The sequence below is a fragment of the Neovison vison genome, chromosome 1, assembly GCF_020171115.1.
Source record: "Neovison vison isolate M4711 chromosome 1, ASM_NN_V1, whole genome shotgun sequence".
Lineage (NCBI taxonomy): Eukaryota > Metazoa > Chordata > Mammalia > Carnivora > Mustelidae > Neogale > Neogale vison.
Window position 1 is genome coordinate 122,603,433 of NC_058091.1, and position 17,089 is coordinate 122,620,521.

The 17,089-nt window shown below is 41.7% G+C and overlaps 1 protein-coding gene and 1 pseudogene across 1 annotated transcript; one reads left to right on the forward strand and one right to left on the reverse strand.

The window, feature by feature from the left end:
* Positions 1-2,392: 2,392 nt before the first annotated feature.
* LOC122900002 (protein SET-like) lies at positions 2,393-3,695 on the reverse strand. The gene has a single exon (XM_044238304.1). The coding sequence runs from the start codon at positions 3,644-3,646 to the stop codon at positions 2,777-2,779; it is 870 nt and encodes a 289-aa protein (XP_044094239.1). The 5' UTR covers positions 3,647-3,695; the 3' UTR covers positions 2,393-2,776.
* A 5,825-nt stretch (positions 3,696-9,520) lies between these two features.
* Positions 9,521-14,748, forward strand: LOC122906952 (annotated as a pseudogene).
* Positions 14,749-17,089: the final 2,341 nt, after the last annotated feature.

The following is a 17,089-nucleotide window of genomic DNA, read 5'->3' on the forward strand; positions in this document are numbered from 1 at the left end:
AAATTATTTTGAACACATACTTAACGGAGACTGTATGTAATTAGTATCTTTACTGTCCTTCAAAACAACACAAGAACCTTGGAACTTTAGTTATTACTACCAATTCTTAACTCATACCTTAATCTTATCAAGTGTTTTAATTCTGTCTTGGTGGTTTTTTTTAAATTTTTATTTATTTATTTGACAGACAGAGATCACAAATAGGCAGAGAGGCAGGCAGAGAGAGAGAGAGAGGAGGAAACAGGCTCCCAGGCGAGCAGAGAGCCCGACGCGGGGCAGACGCTTTTACCCACTGAGCCACCCAGGCGCCCCAGTCTTAGTGGTTTTTTTAATCTTAATTTAATTTTATTTTTTTCAGTGTTCCAAGATCCATTGTTTATCCACTACACCCAGTGCTCCATGCAATATATGCCCTCCTTAATACCCACCACTATGCTCACCCATCCACCACCTTCCTCCCCTCCATAACCCTGTTTGTTTCTCAGAGTTCACAGTCTCTCATCTTTCATCTCCCCCTCCAATTTACCCCAATTCACTTTTACTTTCCTTCTCTTAATGTCCTCCATGTTATTCCTTATGCTTCACAAGTAAGTGAAACCATATGATAATTAACTTTCTCTGCTTGACTTATTTCACTCACCATAATCTCCTCCAGTCCCATCCATGTTGATACAAAAGTTAGGAATTCATCCTTTCTAATGGAGAGTAATATTCCATCGTATATATGGACCACATCTTCTTTTTTTTTTTTTTTAAGATTTTATTTATTTATTTATTTGACAGAGAGAAATCACAAGTAGACAGAGAGGCAGGCAGAGAGAGAGAGAGGGAAGCAGGCTCCCTGCCGAGCAGAGAGCCCGATGCGGGACTCGATCCCAGGACCCTGAGATCATGACCTGAGCCGAAGGCAGCGGCTTAACCCACTGAGCCACCCAGGCGCCCTGGACCACATCTTCTTTATCTATTTGTTGGCTGAAGGGCATATTGGCTCTTTCCACAGTTTGGTGATTGTGGCCATTTCTGCTATGAACATTGGGGTACAGATGGCCCTTCTTTTCACTACATCTGTGTCTTTGGAGTAAATACCGACTAGTGCAACTGCAGGGTCATAAGATAGCTCTATTTTTAATGTTTTGAGGAATCTCCACACTGTTTTCCAAAGTGGGTGCACCAACTTGCATTCTCCCTTTCTCCCCCTTCTCCCCTTTCCTGTCCTGTTGATTTTGCCAATTCTAACTGGTGTAAGGTGGTATCTCAATGTGTTTTTTTTTAAAGATTTTATTTATTTATTTGACAGACAGAGATCACAAGTAGGCAGAGAGGCAGGCAGAGAGAGGAGAAGAAGAAGCAGGCTCCCTGCTGAGCAGAGAGCCCAATTCGTGGCTTGATCCCAGGACCCTGGAATCATGACCTGAGCTGAAGGCAGAGGCCTTAACCCACTGAGCCACCCAGGTGACCCTCTCAATGTGGCTTTGATCTGAATCTCCCTGATGGCTAGTGACAGTGAACATTTTTTCATGTGTCTGTTAGCCATTTGTATGTCTTCTTTGTAGAAGTGTCTGTTCATGTCTTCTGCCCATTTTTTGACATAATTATCTGTTTTGTGTGTGTTGAGTTTGAGGAGTTCTTTATAGATCTTGAATAACAGCCCTTTGTCTGTAGTGTCATTTGCAAATATCTTCTCCCATTCCGTGGGTTGCCTCTTTGTTTTGTTGACTGTTTCCTTTGCTGTGCAGAAGTTTTGTCTTGATGAAGTCCCAAAATTTCATTTCCACTTTTGTTTCCTTTGTCTTTGGAGACATTTCTTGAAAGAAGTTGCTGTGGATGATGTTGAAGAGCTTACTGCCTATGTTCTCCTCTAGGATTTTTTTTTTGTGTGTGTGTGTACACATTTAGTTTTATTGTAACAAAGCAACTTGTACACTTTTAACGTTTAAAACTGAGCATCATCTTTCCTTTCCAGTGAAGCAAAAAGAAAATTTTAAAAATAAACAGGAACAAAATTGCAATAGAGAATGTCAATTCCAAATAAGATCCTACACGTTCTGCTGATTCTCCCATCAAGTGGCAGGGCTCAATTCATCATTAGGAGAGAGTTTTATTTTAAAAGTGTCATCTTAAACTGCAAGGATGTCCGTTAAACATCACAATTAAACATGCCAAAGGAGAGGCCATGTTGTCAAAATGCCCACTTAACCCACCCAAACATCTCAAACCCACCCTTTGCTGACGTTCTATAACCCCATTTTTTAAAGTTTTTTTTCTTTTTTTTAAACAAGAGAAAGTAGACAGGTATATGTTGGTAAATGCTAACAGTCCATATTCACATAGAGACACAGTGTAATCTCTGAGCCCAATATACAGAGAAAGGAGGAAAAAAGCTAGAATTCCCTGCACTACTACACAGGGGCCTAGCACCCTCCAGCTTCCAGCAGAGCTAAGGGAGCAGAAGGTTTTTCTTTTTTCCCACAGAGCACGGTGGTGTTGATTCCATAAAGTTTTTGTTTTTGTCGAGACAGGAAGGGACAAAAATGAATTTGGAACAAAAAGGGGTAGATATTCTTTTCCCACTGTATTCTGCTCAAGGTATTTCCCCCCAAAATAAGCTGAGAACCATGGTATAAAGGGAGAGAAAAAGGAGACTTCAAAAAACAGGGCAAATGAGCACGAGAGGAGAAAAGAAAAAGAAAAAGGAAAAAAAAAAAAAAAGACGGCAACTTGCTCCCAGGGACTGAAGAAAATTAAAAAAGGAAGGTTGGAATCCATCAGTGTTCCATTAGTCATCTTCTCCTTCATCCTCCTCTCCTTCCTCCCCCTCATCATCATCTTCATCTTCTTCACCTTCATCCTCATCTCCTTCTTCATCAATATCTTCCAATCCTTCTTCTTCTTCTTCATCATCATCATCATCCTCTTCTCCTTCTTCTTCGTCATCCATATCGGGAACCAAGTAGTACTGTAATGGATTTGGCCAAATATCATCTTTGATGACTTCTCCTAACTCATCTGCACCTGCATCAGAATGGTCAGTAAACCAGGTGAAGAAGCTCTCTGGTTCCTCATGCTGTCTCTTCCTGCTGGCTTTATTCTGTGTTTGACTTGAGCGTTTCATCAAATCCTTTCCAGATTTCCATTTGATTTCAGTGGACTTTGAAGATGGATCACCACTCTCATTCAGATGAAATTCTTTGGAGAGAACTTTATTTTCGAAGTAAGGGTTTTCATCAAAATAAAAATCTATTCTGTAACCTGATTTAATATCTTCAAATTCTGTCACTTCAACTCTTGTCAAATAATGCAGCGCCTCTTCATCCTCCTCCCCAAGCAGTGCAGACACTTGTGGATGGTTGACAAATGTTGTTACCCAAAAATTGGGGATTTTGGCAATCAATTCCGACCTCTTCTGAAAAAATGGTTGGCGGAGTTTGTTATATTTCTGTTCTACTTTCAAAATCTCCTCACTGGCTTGTTCATTAAGTCTGTCTATTTCATTTTGTACTTCATCAATATGTTCAATTGCTTCTTGCTGTTCTTTTTCTCCTTTATGCAAGTGCTGAGATGTTGATGTCTGCCCTGGCTTGGGGGCAGGAGGCTGTCTCAGTTTCTTCGTTTGAGGCGGGAGCGAAGACTGGCGTTTGGGGGCCATGCTGCGAGGAAACTCCAGGAAACCGGGAGAGAGGCACGTCTGCAAGCTCTGATTGCTCTCTCCTATAGGATTTTGATAGATTCTTGCCTCATGTTGAGGTCTTTCATCCATTTAGAGTTTATCTTTGTGTATGGTGTGAGAGAATGGTCAAGTTCTGTTTTGGCTTTTAATTTCATGAGTGATTATTGTTATTTACTTATGCACTATAAGCCAGAATATAGTCATATAGCCAAAATAAGCTGAGAGAATGGAGAATATGGTGAGTAGCAGAGTGGGCATATGCTTGACTGAAACTTGAGAATATGATTGTTAAAGATCGAGAAAGGATATTAGCAGACAATCAGAAGACTATGACACACATTTAAATCTACTTGCTTTATATTCTGTATTTAATAATTCAGTTTTTGTGGATCTGATCCTGCTGTTCTGTGTTTTGTTTCTTGCTGGATTTCACTGATGCTTTATGACTGAGTTGGCTTTACTAGAGGTTTAAGGCTGAGTTTATTTTTCTTGCAATGCTATCTATAGAAGTAATTTGAAGTCTTGGATGAGGGCGTGATCTTCTACAGAGAATTTGCTTGTTTTGGCCAAGCATATGGATGGTAACATTTGAGGATTCTCATAAATTAAATGATAGGTTTTGAGGTCTTTGAATAACCCAAGATTTGGAACTGCAAACCATGTAAAGTATTGTTGTGGTTACAAGTTATCTCCCAAGAGATACTTCCCACTCTCCTCCCTTCCTCTTTGCTAAGTTTAGAGATAGATAATTTGCTTGCATTTCCTTAGAGGAAGAGTGGGTTTATTTTTAGCTTACACTCTCCCTGAAGGTTTCAGATTTATGGAAGGGTCTACTGGGAGACTCCCCACCCATGCTGGTCTGACTGAGGCTATACTACTTGAAGATTAAGTTCACTGGGTTTGGCAAATGTTGACTTTAGTACTCCTCTTACCTCCTTGGTTTCCCACCTGAACCTAGTCTTTTTTTTTTTTTCCAAATATTTAATTTATTTATTTGACAGACAGAGATCACAAGTAGGCAGAGAGACAGGCAGAGAGAGAGAAAGGGAAGCAGGCTCCCTGCCGAGCAGAGAGCCCAATGCAGGACTCCATCCCAGGACCCTGGAATCATGACCTGAGCCGAAAGCAGAGGCTTTAACCCACTGAACCACCCAGGCACTCCTGAACTTAGTCTTTAATTCTAGCATTCCTTACTTTTCCACCAACTCATTGATTCATTTAAGGAGATATTTTTTTTTAAGATTTTTATTCATTTATTTGATAGACAGAGAGAGATCACAAGTAGGCAGAGAGGCAGGCAGAGAGAGAGGGGGAAACAGGCTCTCCGCCGAGCAGAGAGCCCGATGCGGGGCTCAATCCCAGGACCCTGAGATCATGACCCGAGCTGAAGGCAGAGGCTTAAACCACTGAGCCACCCAGGCCCCTTTAAGGAGATATTTTTAAAAGTCATCTATAGTCATTCATTCCCATTCAAGTACTGCCTAGAAGTTGACAGCATTGTGTATTTTAAGTCAGATGTTTCCTTTTAGAGACGATGGATGCCCTAGTTATTAACGCTGATTTAATCAATAAAGTTCACATATAATCAAACAAAAAAGATACTTTAGTAAACCATTTTAAGTTTTTCAGGGTATATTAAGTCATGCACCTAGAGCATCACAGAGCCAGAAATTTAAGTTCTCACTGAATTGTTTTGAGAAAAAAATGATGGTGTATTTAAAAGAACGAACACAGTATTTGACACATAGTAAGCATGCAATTATAAAGGCCAAAGGAAAAACAAAAAGAAAAACATAAAAACATCTGTATATAGTAGCCAGTGTATTTTATAATTTCAAGTTGTAGCACATCCCAGTAATTTTCTCCTTCTTGTCACATGGCTTTTGGAAGAGACAAAGAAGTAGGAAAGAAGAATCTTCCCAAAGATGCAGGAGGCCTGGAAAACAATGAGTGGCTCTGAGATTTCCTGTCTGCCTATATGATTTGAAGCTACAAACCTAGACAGATATTAACTACACTAAATGTAGTGATTATTTCCCAATGGCTATGAATACTGAAACATTACATTGTATACCTGAAATTACTATCATATTATATGTCAATTTTACCTCTAAAAAGGAAGGAAGGAAGGGAAGAAGGGAGAAAGGGAGGAGGGATGTAAATCACTGATCAGTGAAGATCAGGCTGCCAGCTGGCACTTGCAGAATGCCTGCTGTGTATCTCTCACCAGTCAACTCCATAGTCAGGATTTCTGTCTTTCTCTCTCTCATGGTCTTTACATCATGCTATGCAAGAAAGTAAAAACCAGACTGAGAAAATAACAGTCTACACTGTCATTCCTCAGGCTAGGATGACATTGGTAAAACCAGTTGCAAGGTTCACAGGAAATATTTCCCCCAAAGACATACTACAGTTATAAACCCTCATAACACCCCCCTCTTTCAGTGACTTGCTCATGCAGTGATTTTGTCAATGAAAAATGTGGTTCTCTAAACTCAGACTATCACAAGTCCTGTTTGAAATTATATTCTTAAGAAGCAAATATCCTATTCTTGTCTGGAGAATCTAAGTTACTTTAACACAGAGAAGTCACTTAAGTTTCCAACCCAGGGGCAGATAAGAGTTTCTGAGTACAAAGGACCCTTGAACAACACGAGTTCAAACTCTGCCGGTTCACTTATACACAAAATTTTCAATAAATGTGGTATAATACTGTAAATGTATTTTCTCTTCCTTATAATTTTCTTTCTTTTTTAGAATTTTCTTTTTTAAAAGATTTTTTTAAAAAATTTTTAAATTAAATTAATTTATTTATTTTCAGAAAAACAGTATTCATTATTTTTTCACCACACCCAGTGCTCCATGCAAGCCGTGCCCTCTATAATACCCACCACCTGGTACCCCAACCTCCCACCCCCCCCGCCACTTCAAACCCCTTAGTTGTTTTTCAGAGTCCATAGTCTCTCATGATTCACCACCCCTTTCAATTTAGATTTTTTAAAAATTTTATTTGAGAGAGAGCATGAGCAAAAGAGGGGCAGAGTACAAGCAGGGCAAGGGGTAAGGGAGAGCAGGGTGCAATCCCAGGACCCAGGGATCATGACCTGAGCGAAAGGCAGACCAACTGAGCCATCCTGGCACCCTAGAATTTTCTTAATAACATTTTCTTTTCTCTAGCTTACTTTATTGGAAAAATACAGTATAATACACATAACATAAGGCGCAGTGGATTAAGCCGCTGCCTTCGGCTCGGGTCATGATCCCAGGGTCCTGGGATCGAGCCCCGCATCGGGCTCTCTGCTCTGTGAGAAGCCTGCTTCCTCCTCTCTCTCTGCCTGCGTCTTGCCGACTTCTGATCTCTGTCTGTCAAACAAATAAATAAAATAAATCTTAAAAAAAATATGTGTTAATCAATTGTTTATGTTTTAGTAAGGCTTCTAGTTAACAGTAGGCTATTAGTATTTAAGCTTTTGGGGAGACAAGTTACATAGATTTTTGACTGTAAGGGATGTCAGTGCCCCTAATCCCCACGTTGTTCAAGGGTCAACTATACAGCATTCCCCATCTATTATAACTTTGTTGTCTCCAAGGAAACTGAGTCCACTTCACATTCTGGAGCTACTGTTGACCCCTGTACTCATCCTGCTTTGTTGCGTGCTTAATAACCCTCCTCTGCATTTAGCTTTTTACTCTGCTCCTTTTGACAATTCCACACTCCCCCAACACTATGATGACTCTTCCTTAGTTTGGTACAAAGCTCCTTAGTCCCTCTAGTGTATAGTCAGTCTCTCTTGTTGCAATGTGTTGATAAAAGTGATTTGTGAGCCTAGAAGTATGCTCTTGCTGCTCTTTTGTTGACTTGGCTAGGATGTATGTGACTCTCCACACACTGCTCTCTTGTTCTGAACATGCTTGCAGTCCTATGCTCATTATTCTATTCCCACTCATGACCCATCATTTAAGTAGTTCTTCCATCTCTACTCAAAGTAACTTACCAGGCAAAAACTCAGTCCCACTAACACCAATTCCCCCCACAACTGCAGACAGAGAGATGAGGACAATGTCCCAGAGCTGCAAATATCCACTTGGCTTAGCCCCATGTTGACATTAGGCTCATGGTAACTGTGTTCGTGTCTGTGGTAACTGAGCCTATTTTATGTGAGGTGGTACTGCTTCCAGGAGTGGTGGTTGGCTCCTGGGTAGATCTCATCCCAGTGTTCCTGGTATTTGGAACAGAGCTGGTAGATGGTGCTCCAACAATGGATGTGTCCAGGACAGAGTTATTTGTGGCCATCTTAAGGACACTATTCCTGTTATCTGGAGGTGTGGAATCCATTGCTGACGTCATAGTGACAGAGATGGGAGTAGCTGGTCTGGTTCCAGTGGTTCTGGTGCCTAGGAAAGAGATCACATGATATGATGCATTTGTAGTGACAATAAGTGAAAAGGAGCAGGTGTACTTAGAGCAGAGGGATTAATCTAACATTCTAATGGTGGTTGTGGTTTGAGAAGAGCTGTTGTGGTGGGAGGAGATATGGTGGAAAGGGATTCACCTGAAATCATGAGGGCCTTAGAGGAGAAGTGAGTGTACTAGAGACAAGTGTCCATTGGTGGTGCTGGTGATGGTCCAGGCTAAGATTGAGGAAATGTGACTGAGATGGTGCAGGAGAAGATTTATTCAATTTTAAAAGTGATCACCCAAATAGTGAGGGTGTGCTGGATAAAAGAAATAGGGTCTGATATGTTTGTGATGTACTCAATGGGCATAAGGACATTGCTAGAGGAAGGGATGATGGGATCAGATTTACTCAGGGGTGAGACAGTGGCCATGGCTGGGAGCACAAGTGACAGAAGCTAATACAATCATCGTGATCAACAAAGGTGAGGTGAGTGTGTTTGGAGCATATGTGGACGAACCTGACCTTAAGGAGGAGGCTGACCCTAGGGAAGGAGAGGCTGGACTCAGAACAAGGTAGGAGGACCATAGAGCAGGTGGCATCAGCAGCAAGGGAGTGGTTACACTGATGCAAGAATTGTGTCAGTCACTGGAACACACTGGTGGCTCAGGACAAAGTGGGTAGAGTCACATCCAACATGAGTGCTGATGGCAAGTGCAGAGGTAGTTTTATTCAGAGCAAGTGCCAGAGATGAAAAAATCATTGTTTGGTCTTAAGCAAACTTGGAGCAAGGGTTGGTAAAGGTCATCAGATGGTAAATTTTTAAGCTATTTGGGTCACAAAATCTCTGTCACAAGTATGCAAATTAGCTGGAAAGCAGCTACAGACCTAAAGGAGTACGTGTGGCTGTGTTCCAATAATACCTCATTTGGGAAAACAGATAACAGGCCAGATTTGGCCCATGAAGTATATCTTGAAGTCCCTCGACCAGGGCTCAATATATTAAAGATGGGATGGCAGTGTCACAGGTGGTGGATGGAACAGAGTTGATTGTGCTTGGCACAGAAATGAAAATGACAGCATCTGACAAATTAGGGTGTTTGTCACAGAGTTTAGGTTTGTTCCCTCTAGGTAGAAGTGATGGAATATAATTAAACCATGTGTGGCAGGGGGATACTTGTAAAGAAGTGTTTCTGATTGGGTTAGAAGAAATGACAGACACTGAATAAAAGAAAGTGAGATCAGAGTAGAAAATAAATAGGATTCAGTAAGAGAGAACAGAAGTATATCTAACAAGAGTGATGGCTTGACAAGAATCTAGAGTAGAAATGACAGAAACAAACAGAAATGTGACAGTTAACATTGGAGGTGAACATGTGTGCTTAAAGAAGACATGGCAGTCAGTACCTGATACAGCTCTGTTGGTGATGGACTGAGTAGAAAAGTCAATGCCTTAATGGGCACCAAGGTGGCAGAAGAAACATTGAAAGGTCCAGAGACCCTGGTGGAGACTGTGGGGACCCCAGAGGTGGGTGATGAGGCAAAAGTGAAATATGTGGTGACCTCTGAGGCTGTGGTGGGTCCAGAAGGTGAGGTGGAAGCTTTGGTGTCCCTAGAACCTATGGAAGTAAATATGGTGGGCCCAGATGCCGAAAAGGAAACTATGGTGCCCTTAGAAGATGTGGTTGAGATAGTCGGGGTCTCTGCAGATGTTGGAATTATTGTGGTCACAGATTCTCCAAGTGTCACAAAGATTTTAGTAGATTCTGTCATTGCCTCAGAGACTATGGTCAAAGCTACAGTGCTTCAGAGAGAGCAGTCGAGGTCTTAGTGGTCTCAGCAGTGGTGGTAGATGCCATGGTAGTCTAAAAACTGTTTTCTTAGAGACTTTTGTGGGTCCTCATGTAATTGTGGAGGCCATGGTGGTCTCAGAGACCTTGGTAGAGGCCCCAGAGGCCTCAAAGTCTGGGATAGAGGCTATCATTGGCACAGATGCTGGATCTGAGGGCCTCAGAAGTTGTTTCAGAGACTAGGATGGTTGAAGAACTTACAGTTATTTCAGAGGCTATGCTGAAGGCTATGGTTAAAATAGACCTTGTGATGGAGGATATAATTATCTCAGAAGCTGTGCTGGGTGGCTGTGGTGATGAGTATGGTGGGTACAGATGTTATGGAAGAACCTAGAATGATCTCAAAAGCCCCAGTGGAGACAACAGTTATCTCAGCAGTGATGGTGGAGACCATGGTGGTCTCAGAGACTGTTGTGTTCTTAGAGCCTGTGATAGAAACAAGGATGAGATGTGAGGAGCAGAGATATTATTGTGGAAGATGTGGTGGTCTCAGACCATGCTGAAGGCCACAGTGGACTCAATGGCTGTAGTAGAAACTGTCATAGATGGACATGCTGTGGTGGAGAATCTGGTGGAATTAGAGGGTGGGAGGGATCATGGTGGAGTTAGAATCTTTGGTGGTCTCAGAGGCTGTGGTGGCTTCAGAGGCTATGGTGAAGAATGTGGTGGGCACAGATGCTATGGTGGCTTTAGCAGGTCTTTCAGCAGTTGTGGAAGGCACAGACTCTACAGCTGTGACAGAGGCTTTAGTGGAAAACCTGAGGTTTAGCAGAAACTCTGAGGCTGTGGTAGCAGCCAGAGTGCTCTCTGAAACTTCAGTAGAAGCAAAGTGTTCTCAGCATTGGTGGTCAAGGCCATGATGGTATTAGAGGCTCTTGTGATCTTAGAGCTTATTTGGGGGATGGTCATAGATCCAGGCATTATTATGGAAGATATGGAATGGTGGTCTTGGAGACTATGATGAAGAGCACAGTGGATTCAGAAACTGGGGTCTCAGAGACAGTGTTGGAGAAAGTGGTTGACACAGAGATTGTAGTGGCAGGTGTGATGATCTCAGGGGCTGTAGTAGAAGCTATGGTGGTGTCCAATCTTATGGAGATTTCAGAAGCAGAAAAGGAGGCCATTGTAGGGACAGATATTAATGTGGATAGCATGGTGATCTCAGAGCCTTTAGTGGACACAGATTCTTTTTTTGTTGTTGTTGTTATAAATATACTTTTAAATTTCTTTTCAGCATAACAGTATTCATTGTTTTTGCACCACATCCAGTGCTCCATGCAATACGTGCCCTCCCTAGTACCTGGTTCCCCCAACCTCCCACCCCCACCCCTTCAAAACCCTCAGGTTGTTTTTCAGAGTCCATAGTCTCTCATGGTTCACCTCCCCTTCCAATTTCCCTCAACTCCCTTCTCCTCTCCATCTCCCCATGTCCTCCATGTTATTTGTTATGCTCCACAAATAAGTGAAACCATATGATAATTGACTCTCTCTGCTTGACAGTGGACACAGATTCTGCAGTGATATTTGAAGCTGCAGTGAAATCTATGGTGACCCTAGGATCTATGACCTGTGACCTCTGATTTCAGAGGTCATAATGAAGACTATGGTGGGTATAAATGTCATCATGAAGGTAGTGGTGCTCTCAGAGGCTGTGATGGACACAGGTGTTGGGGTGGTCTCAGCAGTTACTGGGGGTGACTGAGGAGGGCACAGACTTAGCAATTGTCACAATGGCTTTAGTAGAAACTGTAGTGGTACAAGAGGCTGTGTTAGAGGTCATGGTAGGTACAGATGCTGCAGTGGAGGGTGTGGTGGTCTCAGAGGCTGTGGTGATGATTGTAGTGGTCTCAGAAGCTGTAAAGAGAACAAGATGGTCTGAGTTGCTCTCGGGCCTTTGGAGGAGTCCATTGTGGAGACACAGTCTGTGGTAGCCCCTGAGGCTGTGGTGGCTCAGTAGTGCTCCCAGAAGCTGTGAGCAAGGACGTGGAGGGCTCAAAGTCTGTGGTGGGCCCAGGAGCTATAGTCCTCCCTAAAGTACATTAATTTTTACCCAGGAATAACACTCACTTTTGCACTTCTTTTAAAGATTTTTTTTTTTAAAGTAATCTCTATGCCAGTGTGGGGCTCGAACTCACAACCCTGAGATCAAGAGTCACATACTTGGGGCACCTGGGTGGCTTAGTTGGTTAAGCATCTGACTTCAGTTCAGGTAATGATCCCAGGGTCCTGAGATTGAACCCTGTATGAGCTCCTCGTTCAGCAGGGAGTCTGCTTCTTTCTCTCCTTCTGCCCCTCCCCCTGCTCATGCTCTCTCCCATATAAATAAATAAAATATTTTTTAAAAGTTGCACACTTCACTGACTGCTGTACTGAGTAAGCCAACCAGGCACCTCCACTTGTGCACTTTTTATATTTAATTAGGAGCCTTGCACATATCTGTCATTCTTGTTTCTGTTGAGACAGCAGAACTATGGTATCCAGATTGTAGTTAACCCTGCATGTGGATGCATGTGCCTTATAGGATGCAGCTCTGGTAGTTCTCTCCTCTTCCTTTTTTTTTCTTTTTTATGTGGATGCCATGGGTATGACTGCTGACTCAACTGTGCTGTTGAATGAATGAATCATTTGGGCAATCACTTCTGTGTTTTCTTCTTTCCTCAAGAATTTTACTAATCAGGGTCCTCAGTTTTGGGGGTGGTTTGTAGGGGTTTTTTGTCACTCTATTTGCCTAGGTGAATCTTTCTATTTAACACATGCTAAGGAAGCAACACAAATAGAAATTGCATATCCTCTCTCTAACACTGTTGGAGCTCAGATGAAAGAGAAATATTGTTGTCTGAAAACACAGAGTTCATGTGGACAGATCTCCCCATCAGCATTCCCTTAGCTAGATGGAAATAAGGAGGAGATAACACCAAAATAAAAGGGCACATGAGCAGAGACCCTCAAGTGCAAATCCCCCCTTCACTTTTTGGGCCTTGCAGCATACTGTCCCTGCCTGAGGAGAGCCTGTGTGTTTTTATGCATGAAATGAAGGCCATCAGGTTGTGAATTTTGGATGAGGCCACATGTTGCAGGCTTTCTTTAAGCAATCAAGGTCAGAACTGATGTGTTAGGCAGTTAGTAAAAGTTCTCTCAGTAAAGAGACACAGGGAAATGGTAGGGGAAGATCCTTGGGATGATGTCTTTCTTTCCTTTATTTAGTTTTTAGTATAAAGTGCTAGATCAAGTAGTAGCAGTGAGAACGGGAGTAGAGAAGAATCTAGGAGACTGATCTAAGTGTCTCTCTGACAAGCATTTTCTGTGTTCTGTACTTCTCATTCGTTCTTTCAAAAACATTCTTTAAGAAGCTTCTATAAGAGGGTGCCTGGATGGCTCATTGGGTTAAAGCCTCTGCCTTTGGCTCAGGTCATGATCCCGGGGTCCTGGGATTGAGCCCTGCATCAGGCTCTCTGCTCAGCAGGGAGCCTGCTTTCTCCTCTCTCTCTCTGCCTGCCTCTCTGCCTACTTGTAATCTCTGTCAGTCAAATAAATAAATAAAATCTTTTTTTTTAAAAAGAAGCTTCTATAAGGTATGTGGTATTCCAGATATGGTACAGAGTGGTAAAATACAGGTATGAAGCTTATATTCAAGTAAGGAAGAAAGACAATGAGTACGTAAATATAACCTTAGAAACAAACAAACAAAAATCTATGAATCACTCTTTCAGGGCCCAAAGGACCTTTGCCTTGCCCTTCATGTGAAGGACAGACTGTGGAAGCATGGCTCAAAAGAGAAAAGAACATCTTATCAAATCATAGACACACCTGAAAACTGTTTTTTTTTTTTTAAAGATTTTATTTATTTGACAGACAGAGATCACAAGTAGGCAGAGGGGCAGAAGAGAGAGAGGAAGGGAAGCAGACTGCCTGCTGAGCAGAGAGCCCGATGCAGGGCTCGATCCCAGGACCCTGGGATTATAACCTGAGCTGAAGACAGAGGCTTTAACCCACTGAGCCACCCAGGTGCCCCTGTTTGTTTGTTTTAATGGAAGCCAGATTATGACAGTGCCACTTCTGAGTATGGAAAAACAAGGCTTCTGAGCAACGGGCATAATGTTGAAGGACATGCAGAAACTACCAACTGATGGGGGCACCTGGGTGGCTCAGTTGGTTAAATGTCCAACTCTTGGCTTCGGCTGAAGCCATGATCTCATGGGTCATGAAAGCAAGCCCTATGTTGGTCTCCTTGTTCAGTGAGGAGTCTGCTTGAATATTCTCTCCTCTACCCTCCCCCCACTCAAGAGAACAGCACTCCCAACACAGCAGTTGGAGGCACTGGGACACAGCAGGCACTGAAACTAGCTGGAAAGCTCATAGAAAATGTAGATCTGGAAAAGACTGCACAATTCTATTAACAGCCAACATGTTTGAAAATGAGGACCACTTGAAAATGAGGCAGTTGAATGCTTAGGGAATGCCTTAGGGAAAGCCTCTAGACTACTGGCACAAGAACTGATCAGGCAAGACTCTATTCAGAAAGAAAAAGCATTTATAAGTACATTAAGATTTATTCAACTCATTATAAAAAAACAGTTGTTCAAGTCTTAGTTCACCTATTCAGAAATGACTACATGGCTACAGGAAGCTACCTCAGGGAGAGGTCTAGCAGACCAGAGGCCCATGGAGGTTACAGCTGTGCTGCCCTAAAACAGCTTCTGGAAGGGTTTGACCAGCAAGACCAAGCAGTAGCCTCAGCGGTCTGCCCCTATGTTTCAAGTACCTGGACAGCAATGATGCAAACCAGGGCCTTAGTGTGGTGATTCCAGGCGAGGAGTCAGGTAGAAGGCACTAGCAATGGTTGTGCAATGATGCACATGTAATTAATGCCATTGAATTGTACACTTAAAAATGGTTAAAATGGTAAATTTTATGTTATGCATATTTTACCACAATAAAATTTTTGAGGGGAAAAAAAAGGGAGAAGGAAGAGGAAATCAATGACCACACCACAGGCTAAGCCTGATGGTGGACCACCACAGAGCGGATGAAGAGGAAGGGGCATATTCAGAAAACTCTGCTAGTATTCTGCTTTGCAAAAAAGAAAAGCAAAAATTCTGATATGCCATTTCATGGACTTGGAGCATGCTGAAGAACATTCCATACTTGACTGCAGCTGTGGCTGGCAATGCTAATAAAGACTGTGATTCTTAGTTGTGAATGTCCCAAATCACCAGTCTGCACCCGTTACCTTTGAAACTTCTTTTCTTACAATAAGCGCTTTCTGGAGACACAGCAGGAGTTAACAGCAAATGTGCTATCATGTCTTAATGCAGTTGATTTTAAAATTTGCAAGTCAAATGCTAGATAAATTATGTTCTGAGAAAGTAGTGTTATAAGCGTGAATTATTCGCTCTTGGGCTTGTGTAATTTGCAGTTAGAGAATTTTTCATTTTATTTAATAATTGCTGCTAAAGTTAAGTTAACTGACAGGATCAGAATTTTAAAAATTTGCTTTGTTTTGAAAAGGATAGTCATTCCACATGATATTGGATACATAAAAATTATTAAATCTTTTCAGAGGCAAAATTGGGACAAGAAGCTATTTTGAATCTTGCAATATTATTTAGCCCAATAAAAGATGTATTTGAGGTCTTTTGTTAAGAATCTATGAATAGCAATGTAATATGAATGTGATGTTTAATTCTGTAGGTGGAAATACCAGGAGAAAAAACTAAAAGTTGGGAGTTGTTGCCTCCAAACAGCAAGTATCAGATGTGAAAAGGAGGGGTGCATCAGAGATGCTTAATTTTTTGTCATGAGCCTGTAGGACTGTTGAAATTTTAAAACTATTTATATGAGTTACTCTGATAAACGCTGCAAAGGAAATATATACTCAGTGAGTAGAAGATGAGAAAATGGAGATAGCAACTATAGGGAATTATTTAAAAAAAAACTTGGCAGTGATAGAGGCCAAAGCTAGGAAAGATACAAGCTTGTTAAGATGGATGCTGGAAGAGCAGAGCTTTTCAAATGGCCCCTGGGAGCTTGCTAAAATGACTGGGAGTTTGTTAAAATCCAGATCCCAGCCTCTACCCCAAACTTACTGATACAGGAACCCCAAGGGACAAGGGACAAAATCTGCATTGTAGAAATAATCTTATATGTATACAATGAAATATTTTTCAGCCATAATAAAAAAGGCTATCCTGCCATTTGTGACAACATGTGAACCTTGAAGGCATTATGCTAAGTGCAGTAAGTCGAACAGAGAAAGGCAAATACTGTTATGGTCTCGCTTATATGTAGAAGCCATAACAAAACAGCTTTGGATACAGAGAAAAGATTGGTGGTTACCAGAGGCAGGGGTGGGTTGGGCAAAATGAGTAAAAGGGATCACAAGGTACAACTTCCAGTTATAATCCTGGGGATGTAATGTACAGCATGGTGACCATAGTTAATAATACTGTGTCATATATTGCAAAGTTGCAAAGAGTGTAGGTCTTAAAAGTCCTCACCATATACATGCAAAAATTGTAATTATACTTGATGATTATTATACATGTAATTATACATGGATGTAACTAGACTTACTGTGATGATCATGTCTCAATACATACAAATATCTAATCATTTTGTTTTACACCTGAAACTAATATAATGTTGTATATCAATTGTACCTCAATAAAAAATAAATAATTGTTAATAAGCAGATAAATAGAAAAATAGAATCTCTTCCAGGTGATTCTTGTGCACACTGTTTCTAGAGCTTGTTTGGATGCTGATGGGAAGGAGAAGGAGAAGTAGACAGTGTGTGGGTTGGGGAGAGAAACCTACTAAAGGCAGAAAGTGTGGGATGGGAACCAGAGCCCAGGTTAGAGGGAAAGAGTAAAGGTAAAGGGGGAGCAGAGAGGGAGAGAATGGATGGAGATGAGGGAAACTATAGAAGTCTGATGGTGGGAAGCTGAGGCAGTGCCTGCTAGCATTTTTGCACACTACCAACTCTTTTGTATGTGTTATTCCTTGTGTGACATCTGCTTTTCCCAGTGGACTCTGAGATCCTTAAAGGCAGGATGTGTTGCTGCTTTGTTCACTGATTTATCTTCAGAACTAACATGGAGGAAATGTTCCAAAAATGTTTGCGGACAAATACATGCGTGTTGTGATGTGATATCCAAGTGACGATGTTACAGGAA

Coding starts and splice junctions, on each gene's coding strand:
- LOC122900002 (XM_044238304.1), bottom strand. CDS start 3,646: ATGGCCCCCAAACGCCAGTCTTCGCTCCCGCCTCAAACGAAGAAACTG.